Genomic DNA, 26,960 nt, shown 5'->3' with positions numbered 1-26,960 from the left:
TGCTGCTGCTGCTGCGGAGAATGTGACGTTCCCTCCTGTCTGTTTTCCTAGCGTCTTCTGTCAGAGATGGAGGGCTTCAAGCAGCAGGTGCAGGCGGTGCAGCTGTGTCAGAGCGCCCTGCGCGTCCCAGAGGAGGTGATGCCTGGCCTGGCTATCTGTCGCACGGCACTGGGCCTACAGCAGGAGGCCAGCCAGCTGCAGCATGTCGCAATACAGCAGTGCAACATTCTACAGGTAGGGAGGCCACAGCACAATCATGAATAATTCATTCGATTGCCTGTGACTGAAGACTTGTGTTAGTTCCCCCGAGCTAATGGCTAGGTTTTGAGGAACACAGAAAGTCACGGTTTGAATCCGGTTGGCCACACCTGCAAGCCAAGAGCAGTTGACCTCCTACATTGTGCACCAGTATCAACATTCCTTGATTTCTTGTCCCTTCTGTAGGAGGCTGTTGTGCAGTATGAGCAGTATGAGCAGGAGGTGAGGCACCTCCAGGGGCTGATAGAGGACGCCCACAGAGTCATCCAGGACCGACCCATTCCCACCAGCAACATCCAGGAGCTGCAGGCTCAGATCCTACACCATGAGGTACTTTTAGCATTACCAATGGAAAGGAATGCAGAATTGTGAAAACCTCTAGGTCCAGGTGCTGGTAGGAACAACTAGGTACCCAAAGCAAAAAAAACAACAACAACAAAAAGGACACTAGTTAAGCTGTAAAATGTTAGGACTATATGGATGCTTTGTTCCCCTGTTGTCACCATAACCACTGACCGTGATCGGGATGTTTCTAACAGGACCTGGCCCAGAAGATCAAGGGTTACCAGGAGCAGATAGCCAGTCTGAACTCTAAGTGTAAGATGCTTGCTGTGAAGGCCAAGCACGCCACCATGCTGCTCACTGTGAGTGACACGGAGGGGGCGGGGCTTACTGAGGAGGACCTGGATGGAGACACACACAAACCCTCTGTAGTCATGGTGAGAGGCCAACTCCCCTCCCCAATCGAGCTTATCGATGTGGTAAAGGATACGAGTTTACTAATTGTACAGCATGTTTTTTTTGGTTTTCTGGTTTATTAACTAACTCAGGCAAATCACTCCGCTGTTAATCCTGTGACCCTTTATCAAATCTCGAGCTAGCATGATGTCTGTCTGAAAGACTCCACTCTCTGTGGTGGACTTTTAACAAATTCACACAATCTTCTCTGCATGTGTTTTCTGATTAAAACCTGGATGCTATGTTTGTCTTCTGTCTAACTCTGATCCTATGGTGTGATCAGATGACAGCTGGCCGCTGTCACACCCTCCTGTCCCCTGTCACGGAGGAGTCTGGGGAGGAGGGCACCAACAGTGAGATCTCCTCTCCTCCTGTCTGTCGCTCCCCCTCTCCCATCACTCACTCCCAGGTCTGTTGCACTCCCTCTCCCATCACTCACACTCGGGTTTCACCTACTGAGCTCTTTCTCTCTCTCTCTCTCTTGCTCTCGCTCTACTCTAGCTGCAAACCATGAGATATGAGATACATCTCCATATCCTGTCATCCTGTATGCCTCAAATTAAATGCATTGCATTAGCACAGATTAATGCATAGCAAGGCTTCTGTACTTCTCCATTAAGGGCTTGGGCCCAGTTACATAAAACATCTTAGGTGTTTCCCTTAAGGGTTTACCTTAAGGAATCATTTCCTCTTAACTAAGGGAAATGTTTAAGGGCGTTGCATAGAGCCCCTCAAATATTTCCTTAGGTAAGGGCATATGTTAAGGGGTTTTGCAGTAGTTTGAAGGCCGGTATGGCTAAAAGAGTATTTGGTTACCGTGGAGACGGCCTGATTCACTGACAACTTCTCCTCAAAGAGATCGCTTTTATTTTTTGAGATAGCAACATAGAACTTCTACAATCAAGACAGGATAACCAAATTGCTCCAGAAGATAATAAAATCCCGTTTCTTGTAGCACATTTTTTCCCGAACTTTAAATTACTTTCTAGTACGTCAAGCTAGTTTACAGAGGACATAGCTAACTAGCCATCTAGCTCAGTAGCCATGGATTGTGCACTTTCCATTGTTTAGCTAGCTAAAGTAAGTAGCTAGCCGGTTGATGTTTTTCTTTTGGAACCCAGAGCAGATGAAAGCAACATTCAACTCCACCAATGCTATTTACATTGCAGTTAATGGACCTCATGGGCACCCTTAACTTTTTCACATAATTTTAGGGGGGAATTCATCTTAAACTGTTTTGTGCAACTGACTTAAAGTTAAGGAAACTTTAAGGGAATAGATAAGGGGGGAATTTAATTTAAGGTGTTTTATGCAACCAGGTCCTGACCACTTACCTTATTGTGTACCTACCTATACACCGAGTAACATTGTGATACTTCTCTGTATATGTTGCTCGTGTTTTCTTTCAGATGGGATTGGGACGAGCCACCCTCACCAGAGCCCCCATACAGGAGCTATATGACCCGACATTTGAATCTGTGGCCAACTTCGATGACCTGCAACGCTCCTGGGAGACCTTGAAGAATGTGGTACTCAATGCATATCGATTAAACATTTAACATCGGCTATTTAGGAAAGTGTATTTACAAATAAACTGTGAAGTACTATTCTTTTGGGCCGAGGTCTGCCTGCTACCTAGTTCCTATCCTTCCCTTTACAGATCAGTGAGAAGCAGAGGACTCTGTACGAAGCGTTGGAGAAGCAGCAGCGCTACCAGGGTTCTCTCCAGTCTATCTCCTCTAAGATGGAGTCCTTAGAGTCCAAACTCAACGAGCCACTGGAGGCTGACAGGATCACAGACAGTCATAAGGAAGCCCATCAGGTAAGGGAGAATCAGTATTGCTTAGGGAAGTCTTATGTAACATTCCGCTATGCTCAAGATACCAATTTCCACAAGGCAGTAATCCTATTTGACATCTCAAAATGCTCAAAAAACAAACATTTCTGCTCGAGGCAGAAATCCTGTGTAACATCTCAGTATACTCATGACTCAATGTCTTCCCATCATAACTAAATACTGTTATTCCCTCTACCAGGTCATGGGTGAGGAGATCCAGAGTCTGCAGGAGGATATAGACAAGCTGCAGACCAGCTTCTCAGAGGACCTGGGTACTGATGCTGTGGACTCGGACACGGCCGACCGGCTAGCCATGCAGTCCACCCTCACTGTCCTGGCTGAGAGGATGGCCACCATACATATGAAGGCCACAGGGAAACGACAGCTTCTGGAGGTACAGTGATGCTCCCAATACCTTTTCTCTCTCTCTTTTATATTTTTGTTCGGATAGGTGCACTTCCACTTCTTCAGATGCTCATTTAGCTGTATTTGAGTGTCTTAGGTCAGGCTCATCACGAGAGGGCCATTAAAAGCATGTTTGTTGAGGGGTCAAGAGGTTCACGAACATGACAACAAGCTGTGTCTGGCCTTACTTCATGTGGTGTCTTGTGATTCCCTGTCCAGGAGCGTGCGACTGACCATCTAGAGGAGCAGCGTCAAGAGCAGGCCTTACAACACTACCTCGACCAGGCTGACCAGATGGACCACTGGCTGCTCAGCACCCGCTCTGCATTCACAACCTTCCTCCAGCCGAGCGTTAAGGAGGATGAGGAGGACATGGAGGAGCAGCTCATAGACTGCCAGGTTAGAACAGAGCGCCCCCTACTGGCGGTTACTCACGCCCACGCACACACATACGCACAGACGTCCATATGCACGAACGCAGACCGAGACCCTTTATTTAAAAGCTCCTCCGTGAGTCACATGCGTTTTCCCCTTTTACACAACTGCTCATTTAACATCCAATTATTAAATACCACTATAACTCCCCTTTTTGATTCTGCCTGCCACATATGGATCCACCCGGGAGGGGTAGGAACCTGGCAGCAGTAAACAAGAGTATTAGCAGCAGTGTTAGAGGGCAGGGCTGCCTTCAGAGGCCTGGTAAGGTTCCTAAGCGTCTGTAACACTAGTCTAGTTAAGCAGATTATGCAGATGTCTTCTTCTGTGTGACTGCATGGGGCCGTGTCTTCAGGTGGGAGGCCTTATTTGCTAGATTAATAGATTCCGACTGCAGGGATTGGTGTTGGTGTTGGTGGTGGAGCTGGATCAGCCTGCTAGAATATCCAAGTAGGAATACCAACTGACAAGAGGAGGGAGGCGGGGAGTTGAAACCTGTTCAACTTACCGATACACACACACAGGATATGGGTCTATATATGGAGGAATCTCCTTTGTGCACGGATCTTTGAGGAAGCATTTACTATGGGACATCTGTGGTAGCTTTGGATCTTTTCATTACAAGGGTCTACAACAGTCCAGGCCACTTGGTGAATCTATATTTTTGATCTTGAGCATGCGACGTGAAGGATTAGTGCTGGTGTGTTGGGCTGTGCTGGAGGCGAGGGTGTTGGTAGGGAGGTGGACCTACAATGAGAGCAGGACAGTACCTACAGAGACCTGCTGCTGGGTCTTCTGAAGGGGTCTATACTGACCCTGGGACTGGAGGCCCCGTTGACTGAAGCTGCCTTGCGGGCAGGGCCTGCCTGGTATCCAGCACCATGTTTGAGATGGCCTCTCTCCTCCTGCTGCTCCAGAACATGCTGCAGGAGATTGAGCAGAAGGTGGTGGCCCTGTCGGAGCTGACCATGCGGAGCGAGAGTCTGTTGCTGGAGGGGAGGCAGGAGACGCGGATGGACATGAGGGAGGACGCTGAGCAGCTGGCCAGGAAGCTGCGGACGCTGAAGGGAAGTCTGCTGGAGCTGCAGAAGATGCTGCAGGACAAACACATCAACATCCAGGTGAGTCAGGCTGCTTCTGGATACCTGCCCTGTAGCTTACTACTACAGTAAAAGGTGCTGCCGGATTTATCTGCGGAGAGGAATGTACTAGTAGCCTGGTAGATCTGGGACCTGGCTACTGCTACAGTCATCTCCGCGTCTGAAACTGAGACCTCTTTAGAATAATTATTTCAATTTGACTGCAGACAGTGTTTACTGAGGTGCCTGGTCGCTTATGTGACTGACTGTGTTCAAGTCCAGGTCTCCTGGATCATGTTAGACCACAGCGCTAAAGCCTATGCCTTCACCTTGTTTGTCCTGCAGGCCACTCTAGCATGGGATGCTTTTCAGGAGCTGAAAGGCCCATTGAGGAAGCATGTACATGTAATGTCTGTTCTGAGCCTTTAATGTAATGTCTTCTGTCTTTGACATGGTCCCTGTTTGTCATCAACTATTCTTTATTGTGGCTGATGTGTGCAGGGATATGATTGGGTGAACTGGATTGCATACAAATTTGCTTGAATTATTTCAACCACTCTATTGTTTAAGATTTAAAAATCAAAATAAGGAATTGACTTATAATCAAATGACTTGTAATCCTCACCAGCCTTGATGGTTGTTCGGTCTTGTTGTCAAGATGTGAATCAAACAAATCCTTACATGAATAACCATTTCTCTTGTCATTTTTCTCACTATTGTTTCCATAAGTAATTCTCTCTCTGCTTGTGTCCTTCACCAGGGCTTCCTGCAGGACCAGGAGGACAATGAGTCTGACTCTAGCCTGTCTCCGGGGCCCAGTGTACAGGACTGGCTGGCCCAGGCCCGTACCACACGCTCACAACATCACCAGGACAGCCTCCAGAGACAGAGGGTAGGGTAGACACTCTCAAACACACACCATCGCACTACTGCTGCCATGCCAGTGTAGGATCTTTGTTTTGTTTGTGTTGTTTGTGTGTTCGTTCCTTCCTTCCTTCCTTCCTTCCTTCTTTCTTTCTTTCTTTCTTTCTTTCTTTCTTTCTTTCTTTCTTTCTTTCTTTCTTTCTTTCTTTCTTTCTTTCTTTCTTTCTTTCTTTCTTTCTTTCCTTCCTTCCTTCCTTCCTTCCTTCCTTCCTTCCTTCCTTCCTTCCTTCCTTCCTTCCTTCCTTCCTTCCTTCCTTCCTTCCTTCCTTCATTCCTTCATTCCTTCCTTCATTCAAAGAGAAGTCATTGCTGTTAAGAGTGGTCATGTTTGTGCCTTGTTGTTTAGGAGCTGGAGGAGCAGCTAGCAGAGCAAAAGAAGCTGCTCCAGTCAGTAGCCAGTAGAGGAGAGGAGATCCTGATCCAGCAGGCCTCACCCAGCAGTGTCAGGTATGGCCATGAAACAGTGAATCCACGGCTCTGCCTTTGTGATGCTTTACTACAAAGTAGTAACGTGAATCCACTTTAACACAACAACACAGGGTTCTGACAGTTTATTTTGAATTACCAGAGGCCAATAGGCCTTATCCTCTGTGTAATGTTTTTATGTTATATCATATTCCGTCTATTCTTTTGTCTGCAGTATGACAGAGCCCTTCTCTCCGGAGCTCCTGCAGGAGAGAGAGACCCGGGCTGCCCAGCAGCAGATGAGACAGAGGTGGGAGAGCCTGAGGAAAGAGCTCAGTACCAAACTCCAGCTCCTACAGAAAACCCTAGAGCAAGACAACAAGCAACCGGTACTGACCCCACCGTCAACACCTATCCCAGCAGCCAAAACCAGATTACAACCAGTTATTTTTGGTTGTGCATCAGCAGTTTTTCTGTTATGTCAGTCACTGATAGTCACTCAATTAGCCATGACAGAGAGTTAGCAAGTTAGTTTAGCCAGCTATCTAAACTTGTAGTAATCATGGCCAAATACTGACGCAGGGCACGTGCTCAGGGGCCCTGACCTCCAGGGCGCTGTTACGTATACGTCGGGAGTCAGGAAGCAGGTGCAGAAGGTGAGTTTAATAATGATAAATGCAGATAAACCAAACATGAGAAGACTGCAGAACGTGAATGGAAACAAACCAATACTGCCTGATGACTGAGGCTACTGAGGGGTAAAATAAAGGGAAGGTAATCAAAGTGATAATGAAGTCCAGGTGTGCGTAATGATGGGGAGCAGGTCTGCGTAACAATGGTTGCCAGGACGGGTGGTTAGTATACCGGTGACGTCGAGCACTGGGGAGGGGGAGGGGGAGCAGGAGTAGGCATGACAGGGGCCCACATTGATTTTGCTAGTCACTCTCACTCAGATATCATATTAACATGACATAAGTCATGGAAAAATATTTAGAATTGCAGGAAATTAACTTTAAAACGGAGAAAAAAAATCTCTGTCCCATGGTAAAATGAGTAGAGTTGCATGGCATTTTTATTTAAACATTTTTATTGAACTTTTATTTAACTAGGCAAGTCAGCTAAGAACAAATTCTTATTTACAATGACGGCCTACCCGGGCCAAACCCGGATGATGATGGGCCAGTTGTGCACCGCCCTATGGGACTTCCGATTCGAACCTCAAATCAAATCAAAGTTTATGGGACTGTAGTGATGCCTCTTGCCCTGAGATACAGTGCCTTAGACCGCTGCACCACTCAGGAGCTATTTATTTGTTATAAAATTGCAAAAATGTTCTCTCTGCCGCATGCCAAATGTGTAGAATTGCAGTAAATTAACTTAAACTTTTGCATTTTTCTCTCCGCCGTCAAGAGGAGGCCACTAAAATGTTTTTCTACGACGTGGGGGGCCCCCAAACCAAATCGCTCAGGGCCCCCAAAAGGCTAGGGCCAGCCCTGCTCTGAGGTACAGTACAATGACATCGTCTGACAGTGACAGTGGTCATACTCTGTTCCAGGTTTACTCCAGAACGGCCAGAGTGACCACCTCTGGGACCCTGTTTAAAGGAGAGACAGATAAAACAGAGGACAAGTCTTCACTGAAGACGTTATATGATGGTTTCAGCCAGACAATGGAGGCGATGTCTTCTCAGGTAGGTTATAACAACACTATAACATCCCACCCTGTTATTGTTCTGTAGGTTGTCCTTGTTTTCGGCTGTTAAATTATGTTTATGTATGGAAATATACAAGACAACTATGCACTGTATCTATCAGGGATGAGGTCAATTCCATTTCATCTGAATTGACTGAATTGTAATGGGAATTTCAGTTTACTTCTTAAATTGATGGAATTCAAACAGAATTTGAGCTCACGTCCTTGATTGACTGCATTGAAATGGAATTGACGCCAACCCTGGTATCTCAGACTAGGGCCTCTGAGGGCCAGGTGATGCCAATGGAGCAGCAGCTCTACCAAGCCGTGTCAGCTACCTCCTCCTGGCTGGATGATGTAGAGAACACCCTCTTTTCTGGTGCTGCCCTGCTGGCCGAGAACGCTGAGACACAGCTACAAAACCAGGAGGTAGGCCACTGCAACACCTGAATAGTAACATCCCTTTGTGTAAAGCACACAACGTCTGCTCTCCTAGTGTTATATCATCTCAAAATGTGATCATGGTCTTCAGAAACAGTCCTCTGGTCCTGCAATCACTCCCCTTGCCCTTCGATGTTTGCAGATCTGAAGGATCTGATAAGTGCTGCAGTGGTGGAGCTTCCAACGTATTGCTTCCACCTGAGAGATCTGCAAACATGGAGGAGTTATGACCAAGGGAAAGGGGGAGGGAGCAAAAAAAAAGACTCTTCCAAGCCTTCCTCCATTCCTGTGTATCACCTGGTACCGTGCATGTTTGGTGACTTTGTCATCTCTGTTTCCTCCAGGCCTTAGGGAAGGATGTCAGTGAGGTGAATGGGGAGGTGAGCCACAGTCGGGGTCTCCTGGGCCAACCTACAGGGCTGTGTGGGGAGGACCAGGCCCTGTTAGAGGACACACTGGACTGTCTGACAGAGAGGCTAGGGACTATGGACTCTGCCCTAGGGCGACGCTGTGAACACATGAGGACCAGGATGGAGGAACTCACTGCCTACCAGGTCAGGCTATGTGGTGTAATCTCTATGCTTTAGTTCTCTAGGCTACTGAGCATATGGTGGACTTGTCCCCATATGAGCCATTTCGGAATCCACTATTCTTGGACTAAAAAGCTTGCAGTTAATTGAGTTTTATCTTGTATTGGTTTATGCAGACGGAGTCACAGCTTCTCCTCACTGATCTAACGGACACCAAGTGCCAGATTCTTCAGACGTTGGCAGGAGCCACGGACAGAGCAGCCTCCAAACAACTTGAGGTAAGATCTGTGATGGCAGTCCACGAGTACATGACACTTCCTTCTTAACCGACCGTATAAAAGATAACCAAAATGAATTTGTTAATCATTTCTGGTGAACAATGTCTAACATTAAAGAAATCTCAAGGTATTGCTCTCCTGAGGTGTAGAATACCTCATGATAAGCTGTAGACCACACTATCTACCAAGAGAGTTCTCATCTATATTGTTCGTAGCCATCTATTTACCACCACAAACCGATGCTGGCACTGAGACCACACTCAACTAGATGTATAAAGCCATAAGCAAAGAAGAAAATGCTCATCCAGAAGCAGCGCTCCTAGTGGCCAGGCAAATTTAAATCTGTTTTTCCTTTCTACCAGCATGTCACATGTGCAACCAGAGGGAAAAAAACTCCAGACCACCTTTACTCCACACACAGAGACGCATACAGAGCTCTCCCTCGCCCTCCAATTGGCAAATCTAATTCTATCCTCCTGATTCCGGTTTACAAGCAAAAACTAAAGCAGGAAGTACTAGTGACACGCTCAATACGGAAGTGGTCAGATGACGCGAATGCTACGCTACAGGACTGTTTTGCTAGCACAGACTGGAATTATGTTCCGGGATTCGTCCAATGGCATTGAGGGGTATACCACCTCAGTCATCGGCTTCATCAATAAGTGCATTAAACTATCATGGTCCAAACACACTAAGACAGTCGTGAAGAGGGCACAACAACACCTATTCCCCCTCGGGAGACTGAAAAGATTTGGCATGGGTCCCCAGATCCTCAAAGTTATACAGCCGCACCATCGAGAGCATTCTGACCAGCTGCTTCACCACCTGGTATGGCAACTGCTCGCCATCTGACCGTAAGGCACTACAGAGGGTAGTGCGTACGGCTCAATTCATCACTGGGGCCAAGCTTCCTGCCATCCAGGACCTATATATTAGGCGGTGTCAGAGAAAGACCCCAAAAATAGTCAAAGACTTCAGTCACCCAAGTCATAGACTGTTCTCTCTGCTACCGCAGAGCAAGCAGTACCGGAGCGCCAAGTCTAGGTCCAAAATGCTCCTTAAGACTGCTGAACAATTAATCAAGTGGCCATCCGGACTATTTACATTGACCCCCTCTTCCCTTTGTTTTTACACTGCTGCTACTCGCTGTTTATTATCTATGCATAGTCACTCTACCCCTACCTACATGTACAAATTACCTCGACTAACTTGTACACCCACACATTGACTCGGTACCGGTATCCCCTGTATATAGCCTCATTATTGTTATGCAATTTTAATGTGTTTGTTATTACATGTTTTACTTTAGATTATTGAGGAAATATTTTCAGAACTATTTCTTGAACTGCAGTGTTGGTTAAGGGCTTGTAAGTAAACATTTCACGGTAAGGTCTACACCTGTTCTATTCGGTGCATTTGACAAATACAAATTGATTTGATCTGGATGTCTAAGATGCTAACCAGCATTGGGCCCTCTCCTGCAGGTCTTTGCTGAGGCTGAGGAGAGTTTGAGAGAGTTTGAGCGGAGGATTACCCAGCTCAAAACCAGAGGAGCAGAGCTACAGGCAGACCAGATCTCCACCAACGAACTGCTAACGCTACAGGTATCTGAACTCTTCTTACAGACAGTTCTTACACACAGACACCCACAGACACTGTTTTAACACTGCTTAAGCATTGGTGAATCGTATCATATCTGGAGGTGTTCTTCTTCTGCTTCTCTGTCCTCTCTCCTCCTCCTCTTCCTCCAGGATACCTACGAGGAGCTGGTGATGACGGTGGGGTCACGGCGTAGCGGCCTGAACCAGAACATGGCTCTGAAAGGCCAGTATGAGAGGGCTCTACAGGATCTGGCTGACCTGGTGGACACCGCTCAAGACAAGATGGCTGCTGACCAGAGGATCATCGCCAGCTCTGTGGAGGAAGTACAGATCCTCCTGGACAAGCACAAGGTAGACTTTAACCTTACATATAAGTCTCACAGAATTACAGCAATTTTGGATAGTACAAAGAATTATATGCTTAGTAAGTATATTGTCAAAAGGCAATTCAAGAATATATCGCTCAATGATGATTTAAAGTCCGCTACAAGGGGGGGGGGGGTTTCACACGAGTGGCATATCTCAACATTATACCATCTCTGGTTTCTTTCTCCAGGAGTTCTTCCAGGGTCTGGAGTCCCATATGATCCTGACAGAGACATTCTTCAGGAAGATCAGTGGCCTGGTGGTTCCCAGGGAGAACCAGAGTCTGGAGGAGACTCTGGCCCAGGCCCAGGGAGTCCTCAAACAGGCCCACAGGAGAGGAGTGGAACTGGAGTACATACTGGAGGTCAGAGACGACCACAAAACAAACTGCTATCATACTTATAAATCAGTCAAATACCCTTTTCACACTAGTGCCAAGCTGTACTGTACTGGGCTGGCCTGGTTACGTATCCACCAGACTTGCTGGAACCATGCTGGAAAGGACAATGTGAAAAGGCAATGTCCGAGCCAGCACAGTACAGCTGGGGTCGGCACGATAGTCTGAAAAGGTTATATCTGTGACCCGAGTATAGCTGAATTGTTACATTTTCTGTGTGTTTTTAGACTTGGAGCCGTCTGGTGCAGGACTACCAGGCTCTGTGTAGACAGCTGGAGGCAGTGGAGGGTAGCATCCCCACAGTGGGCCTAGTGGAGGAGACTGAGGAGAAGCTCACTGAGAGGAGCTCACTGTGTCAGGTACGGTATGCCACTATCATCCCTCTGTACAATGGCATGCAACCATAACAGAAAACCAATGGCCCTTGCATGTATACTGTGTGTTACTTTTGCCATATCTTATACTACCTTCTAATAGCATCATACACAGCACCGCCATAATCTTTATCATGATGTTCCTAATGAATACCAGGTAAACTACCTGGTAAATAGTACAGTAAAATAAAATACTACCAAGCATACATTTGATATGTATTTATGCAGCGGTGGAAAAAGTACTTAATTGTCCTACTTGAAGATTCCTTAATAGGTAAAGGTAAAGATACCTTGATAGAAAATGACAAGTAAAAGTCACCCAGTAAAATACTACTTGTCTAAAAGTATTTGGTTTTAAATGTACTAAAGTATCAAAATTAAAAGTATTAACCATTTCAAGTTCCTTATATTAAGCAAACCAGACGGCACAATTGTCTGTTTTTATTGACAGATAGCAAGGGGCACACTCCAATACGCAGACTACATTTACAAATGAAACATTTGTGTTTAGTGAGTCTGCCAGGTCAGAGGCAGTTGGGATGACCAGGGATGTTCTCTTGATAAGTGTGTAAATTAGACAATATTCCTGTCCTGCTAAGCATTCAAAATGTAACGAGTACTTTTGGGTGTCAGGGAAAATGTATGGAGTAAAAAAAATAATAAAATAATAAAAAATTATTTTCTTTAGGAGGGTAGTGAAGTAAAAGTTGTCAAAATATAAACAGTAAATTATAGTACAGATACCCCAAAAAACGACTTAAGTAGTACTTTAAAGTATTTTAAATTAAGTAATTTAAGTACAGGTATCTACACCACTGTATGCCCCCCTCTCATCGTCTTGGTCTATCTAATCTCCTCACCATAGAGTCTGATGGATAGACTGACGGAGCACCAGCACAAGCTGTACCAGGTCCTGGAGGAGGGGAAGAGGTTGCTGCTGTCTGTGTGCTCTCCTGGCCTGGAGAATCAGCTCACAATGCTGGGGGAACACTGGCTAAGCAACGCTACCAAGGTCAACAAGGAGCTGCAAAGACTAGAGGCCATTCTCAAACACTGGACCAGGTCAGGGCTGAACCCCAAGGGATGTTATTTAACGTGCACTGTATGTGATATTTTTTTCAGAATACTTTAGCTGCGCTTCATTGAGCTTGCCTGGCACAGTGGGATCAATTAAATAGTCCCAACCCCATCCTTCTGTCACTTAAGGCAGGTCTTAAACAAAAACTCTTAATTATTTGTAAAAAAATAAAACACCACTTGAACCCAGGTCTATACTGTACAGTATGTAAGTGGATATTTTTGGAGAGTTTGAATAGCACCCACTCAACCGGTTCCTCTCCATTTGATGTCCAGGTACCAGAAGGAGTATGCAGAGCTAAATGGCTGGCAGCAGTCTGCTCTAGAACGTCTGGAAATCTGGAACACACAGGCAGACTTGGTTCCACAGGAGATGGAGGCCATCAGGAATCATCTCTCTGCCTTCCTGGTGAGTCAACATGTCAAAAGACTGGGTGATATCATATAGGGGGTTAAGGGTAGGGTTAGGGTTGGGGTAAGCGTTAAGTTTAGGCATAAGGGGTTAGAGAACCATTATCCGGAACTTAAAATCTGCCAGCTGTATACACATACTAGTTATATTCCATGTGAAACTGACTGTTATACCGTTCTCTGTTCACAGGAGTTCTGTAAGGAGGTGGAGACTCATTCGTCTCTGAAGTGCTCTGTGATGACAGAGGGCAACCAGCTCATGAGGCTGAAGAGGGTTGACACCGCAGCCCTGCGTTCTGACTTGGCCCGCGTGGACTCACAGTGGACCCAACTACTCACACGCATACCAATGGTGCAAGAGAAGCTACACCAGGTACTGTCTGACCGCTGAACCCAAAACCAAATCTTGCGTGAACACTGTCCAGCTACTCGATTTAGTAACAGTGGTTTACGGTAACTGTTTCTCACGAGAGACAAGGCACAACAACCTATTCCACTACATAGTGCACTACTTTTGACTAGAGCTCTATGGGCCCTGGTCAAACTTTGCACCCTATGAAGGGAATAAGCTTCCATTTGGGATGCAGTTTAGGTACTGCCGGAAACCGGCTTATCTGGTCTGGGCAAATAGGATTAGTGTTTGACTCCTACTCTTCTGCTTCACTCTCATACAGTAGTTAGATCAAGCAACACCTTATTTTCTCGACCATGTTGTGTATAGAAGTTCTATCTATTAGAGGAATGTCTATTTTTGACTATTTTTGTATGCAAAGAAGCTCTCCTTTTCCCTTATTTAGGAATGCCAGGCTGGAATCAAAAAGTAAAAACAGAGCAATTCAGTTTGGATCCAGGCTAGTAGGCTATTTTTCTCCCTTTTGCATACGTTTCATACATTGGCCCGTTTCTTTTCCTCAGCTTCAAATGGAGAAGCTGGCCTCTCGCCACGCCATCTCTGAGCTGGTCAACTGGATGTCTCTGATGGAGATTGTGATCAAGGAGGACGAGGAGAACCTGAAGGGAGCAGTGGGGTCGACTGTCATCCAGGACTATTTACAGAAGTATAAGGTAGGGAACATAACACTAAATAGGTTTCCATCCAATTGGCGAGAGATTTTCCTGCGAATATAGAAAAAAAACAATATGCATATTTTCCCACCAGAGATGTTTCCATCAAATTGACTTGAAGATAAGTCTGTGCGTGATGACATAGTGCACACAAAAATACCTTTTGCGGTTAAATTCCCATGTACCCGAAATAACAATACAAGTTCAATGGGTTTCCGTTGCATTTTCAACTCTACTGATGGTTCTCACAAAACTGTTTTAGATAGCAAGTTTGCCTGCTCTGGTATTGGCACGTGTGCTCTAGCCAACAGTATAGAGACAGGCTCTAGCGAATTGTTGGCTACGTCACCACTTTAACCTACATCAGGGGTTCCCAAATGTTTTCACTCAGGCCCCCCTCCCATCATTGGGGAACATCCCGTGCCCTATTTACTATGGGCACAATCACTGTTCTTGACAAAAATTGTTCACATCCCTCTTGTTGGGAGATAGAACATTTTGCAGTTTTAAAGCTAATTTTCTTGCAATTCTATACATTGTAGCAGGCCTAAGCATGTGGGGTTTCCACGTCACCAAGTTCAATAACAAAACATGCACCAGTAGCACAAATAAATGCAAATGAGGAGTTTATTAGCGATTTTGGTACACTGTAGAAGAAGGGGGAATTCACCATTCTCTAATCACCTCACAGTCAACAAGCCATTCTTGTTGTCCGTTCCGTTTTCCAGGGGTAATTCTCACACTCGGGTCCTCAGCCCATCCGGACCAGTACACAAGGGAGGTAGTCTGTCAGTCCAGGTCACAATGGGTAATCTCACTGATATTGCTCTCTTTTCCCACTCTTCATAACGCACTTGGCTCTCTCCTACTCTGCCCCTTTGTGCAGGCTGCTTCCTCCTTTATCCCCAAGCACTCCCTGGCTTAATGAATGACAGCATTGCCTCGTTGGGACAGGAAGTCCATTAAAAGGCTTGGGGGTGGAGCCAGCGGTCTGCCAGATATCTCCCCTCAACAACCACTCCCCTCACCTCTCCCTGCCACCCCCCCCCAGCTCCCTAGAGCATCTACATTTCCAAAGGCTGCACCTGATCTGTGGACGACAGGGCTGTAACCAGCGGGTGACCCGGGCGTTACTGTCCTTACACCGTGACATCCAAACCTGTGGTGCGTGGCCTGTTACGAGGGTGATGTGCCATACTTCAGCGTTTCCAGCTCCCACTCGCTAGACATTCTTTCTCCACAGTGGAATATCTTTGTTCCCGCGGCAACAGCTTCCGGCTAATGTACATGGCTGGGCGCCTCCCGGGTGGCGCAGTGGTCTAAAGCACTGCATCGCAGTGCTAGCTGTGCCACCAGAGATTCTGGGTTCGAGCCCATGCTCATGCTGGAGCGACGCACAATTGGCTCAGCGTCGTCCGGGTTAGGGAGGGTTTGGCCGGATATCCTTGTCTCATCGCGCACTAGTGACTCCTGTGGAGGGCTGGGCGCAGTGCACGCTGACCAGGTCGCTAGGTGCACGGTGTTTCCTCCGACACATTGGTGCGGCTGGCTTCCGGGTTGGATGTGCGTTGTGTCAAGACTCAGTGCGGCTTGGTTGGGTTGTGTTTCGGAGGACGCATGGCTCTTGACCTTCGCCTCTCCCGAGTCCATACGGGAGTTGCAGCGATGAGACAAGACAGTAAGTACTACCAATTGGATACCACGAAATTGGGGAGAAAAGGGGGGTAAAATAATTTTAAAAATATATAAAAAAATGTATATGACTGGGTGTTCCTCACCTTCTTGTAGCTGTGATAGGACGGCACCCACCCCTGTTTTGGACACATCGGTCTGTACCACCAGTGGTTTGGAGAAGTCCGGTGTCACCAGCACGGGTCCAAAACACAGTGCTCCCTTTAGGTCGTGGAAGGCTTTCTGTCTCCTCAGTCCACTTCACCTGGGCGGGCAGACGTCTCCTGGTCAGATCTGTCAGGGGGCTGTCTAAGGAGGCAAAGTGGGGAATAAATCTCTGGTAGTAACTAGTCAACACCACAAACATGCGTGCGTACCTGCTTCTTGGTGAGGGGGCGGGGACCGTCCCGAATCGCCTCCACTTTCTTCACCTGGGGTTTGATCGTGTACCCCAGGTACTCAGCCTCCCGCAGGCCGAGACGACATTTCTTTGGGTTCACTGTTAGCCAATGGGGGAGCAGCTGAGCTAGCTGATCCTGTAAAGCCTGCACTACTGAACTCACCTGGTTTAGATGTGTCTCCCACTCACTCCCATGGATCACAATATCGTTGATGTATGCCACCGCGTACTTCCAATGGGGGTCGGAGAACCTGGTCCATCAACCTCTGGAAGTTGTCCGGGGCCAAGTGCAGTCCAAAGGGCAGCTTCTTGTAATGGAACAGACCGTCCGGGGTGGGGAAAGCAGTTTTCTCCCGTACCTCGGGAGCTAAGGGCACCTGTTAATAACCCTTTGTGAGGTCGGGCATGCTGATAAAGTGGGAGGTCCCTAGCCGTTCGATTAATTCATCAATTCGGGGCATGGGTTAGGCGTTGAACTTTGAGATTTAATTTACCTTCCTAAAATCCTTACAGAATCGGATGGTGCCATCTGATTTCGGCACCAGCACTATGGGGCTGCACCACTCACTGTTCGACTCTTTGATTATGTCAGCTTCCAACATCGTTTTTCCTCGGTCCTGACAGCTTCTCTCCTTGCTTCCGGCATGCGGTAGGGTTTCAACTTCACCTTTTTCCCGGGATCAGTGATGATGCGGTGCTGTACCAAATCGGTGTGTCCTGGTTCACTGGAGAACACATCCTGGCTTCGACCTACCAACTCTCTCAGCTCCTGCTTCTGGGCTTGGCTCAGCTGCTCCCCCATTGGAACCTCTGCTGGCTTGGTCTCTGTGGTAGCCTTCTTTGGGGAAATACAGTATATCACGTGCATTCTATTTCTTTAGCAGATTCACATGGTACATCTGGGTCAGATGCCTACGTCCCGGCTGTCTGACCCTATAAATTACTTCGCAGGCACTTCTCAAAAACGTACATTCTGAGGTGGGGACCAACACTAACACTTTGTCTCCGGGCTGAAAGTCCCTTCGTTGTGCCCCTCTTAAGTACCCTCTCGCTTGGGCGTCCTGGGCCTCCAGCATGTGTTTCCGTACCAGGGGCCACAGGGTTGCCATCCGATCTCTCATTTCTCCCACGTGCTGCACCAAGGTTCAATGGGGCGACGGTTGCTGTTCCCAGGCTTCTTTAGCCACGTCCAGCAGTCCTCTGGGTCGTCTCCCGTACAGGAGTTTGAAGGGAGAGAATCGTGTTGAAGCTTGGGGCGAGAACATTAGGTAAGGTAGCAGCTGGTCCCAATTCTTTCCAAAGGTCCATCACCTTCTTTGTCATCTGCTACAGGGTTTGATTGGATCTTACCACCAATCCATCAGGCTGATGGTGATACAGTGAGGTGCGCAACTGGGTTATTTTCATTAGCTTGCATAGATCCTTTATGATTCGTGACATAAACGGGGTGCCCTGGTCGATCAACATCTCGTCGGGAATGCCTACTCGGGAGAACAGCATGACCAACTCGTGTGCGATTCCCTTGGTGGCCATGGTGCGCACGGGAATGGCTTCTGGGTACCTGGTGGCATAATCCAGAATCACCAGAATGTATTGGTGCCCTCGGATGCTCTTGGGTAGAGGTCCCACCAGGTCCATTGCGATCCTGCTGAAAGGAACTGAAATAATGGTTAGGGGAATTAAGGGACTGCAAAAAGTGGGTTTTCGAGCCACCTGCTGGCACTCCGGGCAACCGCGGCAGTATTCTTCCACTGCTTTCTTCACCCCTGGCCAGTAAAATCGTTCCTTGATTCTGTCTAAGGTCTTTTCCACCCCTAGGTGAGCCCCAAGAAGGTGGGAGTGCGTCAGCTGCAGGACACATGGTACAAAGGGACAGGGTACCAACAACATTCATCATTCTTCTTCACAACCTGATATAGCAACTCTTTCTTTATAGCAAAATGGGGGAAGGTTATTTGACTTACTCCTCCACGGGCTTTCCGTACACTACGGTCACCTGCTGGAGAGCAGTGGCCAAGTTGGGATCCTCCAGTTGGGCCGTGCCGAACCAGCCCGCTAGAGAGGCGGGCTCTGGTGCCACCTCGTGGTCCATTGGGAACATCTCTTCCAGACTCACCGTGTATGCACGTGATGGCCACTGTGTTAGTCGGGTTCTGGGACTGGGCAAAGTCAGGTCGAAACAGGGTCACCATACTCCTGGAGTCCAAAAGTGCTGTGATGTCCTTTCCGTTGGCTCTTACCGAAGTGACAGAGGAAGTACCACTCTTCTCAGCCCAGCATGCCATCAGTAAGCCGCAGGAATGCCCGGTGGCTACCTCACTGTCGGAGGCCGAAGGCATCGGTACATCTCGGTCTGGGAAGTTCCAGGCGATGTGTCCTTGCTCCCTACACTCATAGCACTTCTTGCTGTCCAGGAAGGGCCGTAGTCACAGGGAGTTGGCTGTTGGTCCCCCCATCCTTGGTTCCTTCAGGTGAGTGGAGGGTTCCGCCTTCCGTGATTGTTCTGCTGCACAGGACCTCCAAAGCCACCTGTTGTCCTTCCATCAGTTCCACCAGCTGATCTGCACTCTGTGGGTTAGCGTGGCTGGCTAACCTTTTGGCTTAAAAAACTTTTCTATGACCACTTTCGATGGTCATGAGCGTCATGGGTTTAGCAATTAGCCAGCTCTTGGCCAACCTAATTAGATCATGCATTTGTGATCGAGGGATGCTGTAAAATCATACGCCCAATCATGGAATCCTTATGCCCTGTTAAATCAGGGTGTAACCATACCGGTGCAAGGTCTCCTTTTCCGCACCTCGTAATGTGTCGCCTGGTCAACCCTCAGATCCTGATAGGTCTTCTGTGCCGCGCCTGATAGGAAGGGTGCTAGCAGGCTGGCCCATTACTCATGGGGCCATTTCTCCCTAGCCGCCGTCCATTCGAAGGCTTGCAGGTAAGCCTCGATGTCATCAGTTTCAATTTAGGTTTGGGACGAGACTGCTGCGCCTGCTGCTATGCTGACCTGGGCGGCTGTCAGCTGGCTGAGTTCAGCTTCGCAGGAGAGCGGTCTGCTGATGCTGTTCCTCCAGCAGCTCCCGATGCATAGCCTGCTGTGCTATGTTTGCCTCCACCAGCTGTTTCACCAATGCTTCCATTGTGCCCTGTGTCTGTTTAGTTATAGAGCTTGGTTTGGGTTGCCCACATTCTCCACCATATGTAGCAGGCTTAAGGGTGTGGGGTTTCCACGTCACCAAGTTCAATAACAAAACATGCACCAGTAGAATAAATACATGCAAATGACTTTATTAGGGATTTTGGTACACTGGGGAAAAAGGGTGGAATTCACTAATCACCTCACAGTCCACAAGCCGTTCTTGTTGTCCGTTCCATTTTCCAGGGGTAATCCTCACACTCGGGTCCTCAGCCCATCCGGTCCAGTACACAAAGGAGGTAGTCCAACAGTCCAGGTCACAACAGGAAATCTCACTGATATTGCTCTCTCTTTTCCCACTCTTCATAACGCACTTGGCTCTCTCCTACTCTGCCCCTTTGTGCAGGCTGCTTCCTCCTCCCCAAGCACTCCCTGACTTAACGAATGACAGCCTCGTTGGGACAGGAAGTCCATATAAGGCTCGAGGGTGGAGCCAGCGGTCTGCCAGATATCTCCCCTCAACAACTACTCCCCTCACCTCTCCCTGCTGTCTGCCACAACATTTTGACATGTCTAATGTCTTAGTCATGTGACGTTTGAGTGACCCGAACATTACTAAAAAAAAATCTATGGGCTAAAAATCAAACATGTAGCTAAAAAGGTTAGCAGACTTGGGCTAGTTGATCTGGACATTTCTAACAAGTTATAAATTGCTCTCTAAGGTATGCAATGACAGACATGACAAGAGGAATACTGATGATGCACTACCCAATTTCGAAATTTCACCTTGTGCTGTCTACTATTACAACTTTCAAAAGTTAGTTGAAAGCCAAAAAAAGAAACAATCCACAGTTTGGGAACCACTGGCATACATGATGAGATTATTATGGACCAAAGAGCAAGATTTTTTAGTTGTCAAACGGCAGCCAAGCGTCGATCATCATCGTCATCATCGTCACCAGATTAAGACACTCAATATGTATTGGAAAGGAGCATCAAGCATCAACCTTGCACTTTCAAGTCCTTCATAACTTATTTTGTCTGTAGCCTAATAAACGGCACGCTTTCCCAAGTCGTAGTGGGAGGACCACACGTCATCGCATGACTCCAAGTTAATTTTCAATATGATTATTATATAAATATTTGCTCATAAAAGCGTTTCCACCGACATTTCTCGCATAATTCACTTCACCGAAAAATATCCCACCTTGTCTAGGGTGTTTTGTTTTGTCGACATTTGGAAAGTTTACAGAAAAATGTTCTGTTTCCATCAGGCCTGTCATTACATGCACTTTACTCGCATACAAAGGTTGGATGGAAACCTGGTTACTAAGACTCAAATATTCCATATATATTTCAAGTATTTTTTGTCTTAATGGAGCGCCTTCTCTACATTCTCACAACCCATCGTAAATAATGAATGACTCTCTCGCTCTAAAAGATAACGCAGAATACAAATGTCTGTTAGACAATAAAGTGATCTTCTTTTTGTCCTTCTCTTTTGCCTTATCTCTCTCTCTCTCTCTCTCGCACTCCTTCTTTCTACTTCCCCAGGGCTTCAGAATAGATGTGATCTGTAAGCAGCTGACGGTGGACTTTGTGAACCAGTCTGTGCTCCAGATCAGCGGTCCGGATGTGGAAAGCAGGCGCAGCGACAAGACAGACTTTGCGGAGAGGCTTGGAGTCATGAACCGACGCTGGCAGCTACTACAGGGACTCATCACGGAGAGGGTGAGAGACAAACCACGTTCAACCTCAACTTTCAGGGTTCTTCCTGGAACCAAAAAGGTTTCTCCCATCGGGACAGCCGAAGAAACCTTTTGGAACCCTTTTTTCCACGAGTGTAGAGACTAATTTTGATCAGAGGGATTATTTCATTGTCTCAGTACAACGTATTGAGTATGTGCCCTGCTGTGTTGTGTGGTTAGGTCCAGTTCCTGGAGACTCTGCTGGAGGACTGGTTGGACTATGAGAACAACATACAGGGCCTGAAGACCTGGCTGCTCACTCAGGAGGAGAGGCTGAAGAGGAAACACAGGATAGAGGACCTAACCTCCGTACAGAACGCCCTCAAAGACTGCCGGGTAGGAGTACCCGCTGTCTACACTTTGTATTGATTTATTATATAAATCACATATTTATTTTACACTGTGTATATTATACTCTGTAGGCCTTTGGGTTTCAATTGTTTGGTTTTTATTCAATGAATAATCTTGATCAGGTTCATGATCTTGACGTTGATCTTAAACCTCTGACTGCTCTCTCTTTCCACTGCTCCTGCAGGAGATGGAGGAGGTGGTGAAGGAGAAAGAGGGTGAGGTGGAGCGCGTGGAGGAGCAGGCCTGTGCCCTCATCCAGAACAAAACAGACGAGGCCTGTGCTGTTGTCATGGAGACGCTCCAAGCTGTCAATCACACCTGGGCTAACCTAGATCACCTTGTAGGCAGAGCTATCTTATCTTCTGTTAATTTCACTCTATATATCTCTCCCTCATCCTCTATTAATTCTCTATAGAGTGTAAATAATGTGTGCTGTGTCTCTGCGTTATATAAGAGTATATGAGAGTGATAATAGATCTAACCCACTATAAGTACCCCATAGTCACCTATTACTGCATACTCTGCAACTGCCCCATTTTAACTACCTCACACTCACTCAGCCACTATGACGATCCCCCGTTGCAGAAAAGTACTAAACACAACTGCAAAATCAAGTAAGCTCCTTGAACTACTTTTTAAGTGCAGACCTTATTGCTCTTCTCCATCTCTGCTCCGCCCCAGATTGGGCAGTTGAAGATCAGCCTTGTGTCAGTGCTGGACCAGTGGAGTCTGTACAAGCTGTCTTCAGAGGAGATGAACGGCTACCTGATGGAGGGGAGGTACTCTGTGTCTCGCTTCCGCCTCCTCACCGGCTCCCTGGAGGCTGTACAGCTACAGGTGGAGAGTCTACAGGTAATTCTAGGACGAACATGCATCTCAGGCTTTTAGAAATGTGTTTTTCCCCCACCCTGTTTTATTTAATGACTGGTTAAACCTACACAGTAGCCTTTATTCCTAATTGTGGGTGTACTAGTTCCATCCCCATCAAGGATTTAAACACATTTGATTGGTTTAAGAAATATGGTAGAGATGATATACGTCTACGTATTTGAGGGGTAGTGGAGAAGTGCACACTTCGGGAGGAATTTGGCCTAATATGTTTGACTTGTTTTGTGTAGAACCTACAGAAGGACCTGGAGAAGCAGGAGAGCAGTCTGAGGAAGTTTGGCTCTGTGACACACCAGCTGCTGAAGGAGTGCCACCCGTCTGTGTCCGACTGCCTCAACAATACCCTGAAGGACGTCAACGCTAGGTTTGTTTGTTTGTTTGTTTATTTGGATCACTTTATGACCTCCACGGGGGCTTATCTCCCATGAATGGGTGAGAACCACCGGTGTTGATCAGTTGATCCAAGAACAATATTATGTTATTGATCCAGGATCCATTGATCCAAGATGTTCATCATCTATGTATGTTGTGTCCAGGTGGAGCAGTCTGCTGGAGGAGATCTCTGAGCGTCTGAGGAGCAGTAAAGCCCTGTTACAGCTGTGGCAGCACTACAAAGAGCTGTATGAACAGAGCTGCTCCAGCATCCAGCTGCAGGAGGAGCAGGCTGGCCAGCTATTGGAGACTGCCTGCAGCAAGGACATCGCAGACGAGGAGGTGTCCACCTGGATTCAAGACTGCAGTGTGAGTTGGAACAGGGACAGTGTTGGATTGATCCTTTTACATATGCATAGGACTCAGTATTCATGAACTGTCATCTACCTTCAAAAGCATTTTTGCCTATATGGTCTATTATGGAAAGAAGTGTTGGCACACTTGAATCAGATGCTAGTTTCAGGGTTTAATGTCCTAAGCTTTCAGTCAACAATGATCCTTGTCTGAAAACGAAATGACATTTGGTCATATTGCTTTGTGATAATAGATGATTTGTGTTCTGTTACACTCATGTGTGTTGGTGTATGGTGGTGTCTCTCCAGGAGTTGCTGCGGGCTCAGGTTCCAGTGCAGGCATCTCTACAGGTTCTCCAGGAGCTGGGAGATCAGCTGAAGCAACAGGTGGACACTTCTGCAGCGTCCGCCGTCCAGTCAGACCACCTCTCTCTAACCCAGCGCCTGGCCACCGTGGAGCAGGCGCTCAGCAGGCAGCTCATTACACTACAGGTACAGGGGAATATGGGACCAGATTTACCCAACAAGACAAGCTTTTACCACGTTCAGAAGTTAGTGTAACCTCATGCTGAGATCTTCCAAATAATGTAATTTTCAGTTGCTTCAATAGCCATTGGTTCATTCCTCTTGGCCTTGAAAAAATGTATTTACATTTCAATGGGACTCACCTGGATGAATTTTGCATGTATAAATAAATACATCTCTTGTCCTCCAATCCCTCCTCCAGATGGGAGTCCAGGACTATGAGACCTTCAGTGAGCAGCTGGATTCGTTGGGGCGCTGGATGGTGGAGGCCGAGGAGGCTCTGAAGGTTCAAGATCCCAACGGTTCTTCTGACCTGTCCATCATCCAGGACCGCATGGAGGAACTCAAGGTAAGTCAGCACCGTGATTAAGCTATATGCCTGTGATCCAACTATAAAAAAAGGTCAAAAACTCAATCCTTTGCTCCTTTCTTCTCCTCGTGTACGCTCATTGGAGAAGACTTGACAGGTGAAAACAATATGGATGCTCATTAGGCTGGTCTTTTACATGGTCCTTTATTTTAGATTATATCGATAAAGGAAAGGAAACAATTCTTAGACAATATATGCCTTTTAGCAGACACTTCTATCCAAAGCGACTTAGTCATGCATGCATTCATTTTATGTATGGGTGGTCCCGGGAATCAAACCCACTACCGTGGCGTTACACGTGCCATGCTCTACCAACAGTTTATTAGACCATTAGAAAAAGCCATTGTCCTGAGGAGTTAATTTCACTGAAACTCACTACTAGTTGCTCTTGTTCCCCCTGCAGAGAAAGATTCTGAGATTCAGTAGCATGGCCCCTGACCTGGAACGTCTGAATGAGCTGGGCTATCGGCTTCCTCTTAACGACACCGAGATCAAACGCATGCAGAACCTTAACCGGAGCTGGTCCTCAGCCAATGCCCAAACCACCGAGAGATTCAGGTAAGGTTGAAAACCGAAGTTCATGAAATAATTTCAAAGACTGACGTTTTTTCAAAGAGATTAAGGTAAATTCGTGAAATATTAAATGACATTGGGCACTTAATTCTGACTTGAGATATGTGTGCTCAACTAGAATTTTCGCACGTCTCCCATCTACGTCAATAAATGATTTAAGAGAAAGTCTTGAGTTGTGGCCACTTATCTAAACTGTTATCGGGCCCATAATTATTTCATTGACTGAAGGTTTTTGGGTCTGATATTATTGGTTCTTTGTCTCTCCTCAGTAAACTGCAGTCGTTCCTGCTGCAGCAGCAGACGTTCCTGGAGAAGTGTGAGACGTGGATGGAGTTCCTGGTACAGACGGAGGAGAAGCTAGCCGTGGGGATATCTGGGAACTACCAGAGTCTGATGGAGCAACAGAGAGCACACGAGGTACTGGAGGAGTCCTGCTGGAATAGAACCTAGTAGTGAACCCAGCTGGAAAAACTTGTTATAGTGACTTCAATCCATATTACAACTAGTTCTGAAACAGTTCTGGTTGTGATGACATCATTTCATCCAGCTTTGCATGCTGGGATTTGGGACGTCTGGATTCCATAGAGTCATCAGGACTGCTATAGTGCAATAATTACTGCAATGTCGCTTTCTAAGATGCAGTTAACCTGTCTAGGAACGGGGTTCCGCTAGCGGGATTCTTGTTAATCCAACCAGTGTCCGATTTCAAAAAAGCTTTTCGGCGAAAGCAGAACTTATCATTATGTTAGGTCAGCAACTAGTCACAGAAAGCATACAGTGATTTTCCATCCAAAGAAAGGAGTCACAAAAAGCTGAAATAGAGAGAAAATTCATCACTAACCTTTGATATTCTTCATCAGATGACACTCCCGGGAGAACATGTTACACAATACATGTATGTTTTGTTCGATCAAGTTCATATTTATATCCAAAAACCTCAGTTTCCATTTGGCTTTGCCTCCAAAACATCCCGTGAATTTGCACAGAGCCACATCAATTTACAGAAATACTCATAATAAACATTGATAAACGATACAAGTGTTATTCACAGAATTAAAGATATACTTCTCCTTAACCAGATCTGAATGTTTTCTTCGCAGCTATTCCAAGCTGAGATGTTCAGTCGTCAGCAGATCCTTCACTCCATAATCAGTGATGGCCAGAGGATGCTGGAGCAGGGACAGGTGGATGACAGGTACAGTACACTGCAAAAGTATGTAAAGTGTGTTGATACACATACAGTTGAAGTCGGAAGTTTACATACACCTTAGCCAAATACATTTATTTATTCACAATTCCTGACATTTAATCCTAGTAAAAATTCCCTGTCTTATGTCAGTTAGGATCACCACTTTATTTTAAGAATGTGGAATGTCAGAATAATAGTAGAGAGAATGATTTATTTCATATTTTATTTCTTTCATCACATTCCCAGTGGGTCAGAAGTTTACCAACACTCAATACGTATTTGGTAGCATTGCCTTTAAATCGTTTAACTTGGGTGAAACGTTTGGGGTAGCATTCCACAAGCTTCCCACAATACGTTGGGTGAATTTTGGCCCATTCCTCCTGACAGAGTGTAACGGTTTTCGTCCTCCTCTTCTGAGGAGGAGTAGGAAGGATCAGACCAATACGCAGCGTGGTAAGTGTTCGTCATATTTGTAATCAAAACTGAACACTACACAAAATGAAAACGAAACAGTTCCATGTGGAAAATACAGACACAGAAAATAATCACCCACAACCAAAATGGGGAAAACAGGCTACCTAAGTATGATTCTCAATCAGAGACAACGATCGACAGCTGCCTCTGATTGAGAACCATACCAGGCCAAACACAGAAATACAACATAGAAAAAAGAACATACACTACCCACCCCAACTCACGCCCTGACCGAACTAACACACAGACATAATAAAGGAACTAAGGTCAGAACGTTACACAGAGCTGGTGTAACTGAGTCAGGTTTGTAGGCCTCATTGCTCGCACACGCTTTTTCAGTTCTGCCCACAAAAATGTTCTATGGGATTGAGGTCAGGGCTTTGTGATGGCCACTCCAATACCTTGATTTTGTTGTCCTTAAGCCACAACTTTGGAAGTATGCTTGGGGTCATTGTCCATTTGTGACCAAGCTTTAACTTCCTGACTGATGTCTTGAGATGTTGCTTCAATATATCCACATAATTTTCCATCCTCATGAGCCATCTATTTTGTGAAGTGCATCAGACCCTCCTGCAGCAAAGCACCCCCACAACATGATG

The 26,960-nt window shown here is 46.6% G+C and overlaps 1 protein-coding gene across 11 annotated transcripts in view; it reads left to right on the top strand.

Annotated features, from left to right (window-relative positions):
• The window catches only part of syne1b (spectrin repeat containing, nuclear envelope 1b), a 137,606-nt gene that overhangs the window by 76,575 nt on the left and 34,071 nt on the right, over positions 1–26,960 (top strand). For 7 of the 11 annotated variants that reach the window (XM_036954553.1, XM_036954555.1, XM_036954548.1 and 4 more), the window contains 36 exons: positions 52–234; positions 445–588; positions 798–977; positions 1,280–1,405; positions 2,406–2,525; positions 2,657–2,818; positions 3,033–3,227; positions 3,458–3,637; positions 4,591–4,794; positions 5,098–5,157; positions 5,513–5,644; positions 6,023–6,123; positions 6,317–6,470; positions 7,637–7,771; positions 8,047–8,202; positions 8,559–8,768; positions 8,921–9,022; positions 10,507–10,626; positions 10,774–10,974; positions 11,180–11,353; positions 11,614–11,745; positions 12,626–12,822; positions 13,114–13,246; positions 13,439–13,621; positions 14,164–14,313; positions 21,073–21,249; positions 21,447–21,602; positions 21,802–21,957; positions 22,299–22,469; positions 22,736–22,869; positions 23,042–23,246; positions 23,540–23,722; positions 23,958–24,104; positions 24,529–24,683; positions 24,968–25,115; positions 25,799–25,893. In XM_036954553.1, coding sequence (XP_036810448.1) covers positions 52–234; positions 445–588; positions 798–977; positions 1,280–1,405; positions 2,406–2,525; positions 2,657–2,818; positions 3,033–3,227; positions 3,458–3,637; positions 4,591–4,794; positions 5,098–5,157; positions 5,513–5,644; positions 6,023–6,123; positions 6,317–6,470; positions 7,637–7,771; positions 8,047–8,202; positions 8,559–8,768; positions 8,921–9,022; positions 10,507–10,626; positions 10,774–10,974; positions 11,180–11,353; positions 11,614–11,745; positions 12,626–12,822; positions 13,114–13,246; positions 13,439–13,621; positions 14,164–14,313; positions 21,073–21,249; positions 21,447–21,602; positions 21,802–21,957; positions 22,299–22,469; positions 22,736–22,869; positions 23,042–23,246; positions 23,540–23,722; positions 23,958–24,104; positions 24,529–24,683; positions 24,968–25,115; positions 25,799–25,893 — 5,561 coding nt within the window. The remainder of the gene's footprint in view (positions 1–51; positions 235–444; positions 589–797; positions 978–1,279; positions 1,406–2,405; positions 2,526–2,656; positions 2,819–3,032; positions 3,228–3,457; positions 3,638–4,590; positions 4,795–5,097; positions 5,158–5,512; positions 5,645–6,022; positions 6,124–6,316; positions 6,471–7,636; positions 7,772–8,046; positions 8,203–8,558; positions 8,769–8,920; positions 9,023–10,506; positions 10,627–10,773; positions 10,975–11,179; positions 11,354–11,613; positions 11,746–12,625; positions 12,823–13,113; positions 13,247–13,438; positions 13,622–14,163; positions 14,314–21,072; positions 21,250–21,446; positions 21,603–21,801; positions 21,958–22,298; positions 22,470–22,735; positions 22,870–23,041; positions 23,247–23,539; positions 23,723–23,957; positions 24,105–24,528; positions 24,684–24,967; positions 25,116–25,798; positions 25,894–26,960) is intronic. The other 4 variants (XM_036954559.1, XM_036954558.1, XM_036954560.1 and 1 more) reach the window with 1 other exon arrangement.

The sequence above is a fragment of the Oncorhynchus mykiss genome, chromosome 19 (assembly GCF_013265735.2).
Source record: "Oncorhynchus mykiss isolate Arlee chromosome 19, USDA_OmykA_1.1, whole genome shotgun sequence".
NCBI classification, from domain to species: Eukaryota; Metazoa; Chordata; class Actinopteri; order Salmoniformes; family Salmonidae; genus Oncorhynchus; species Oncorhynchus mykiss.
This window is presented reverse-complemented; position numbering and strand designations above follow the sequence as displayed.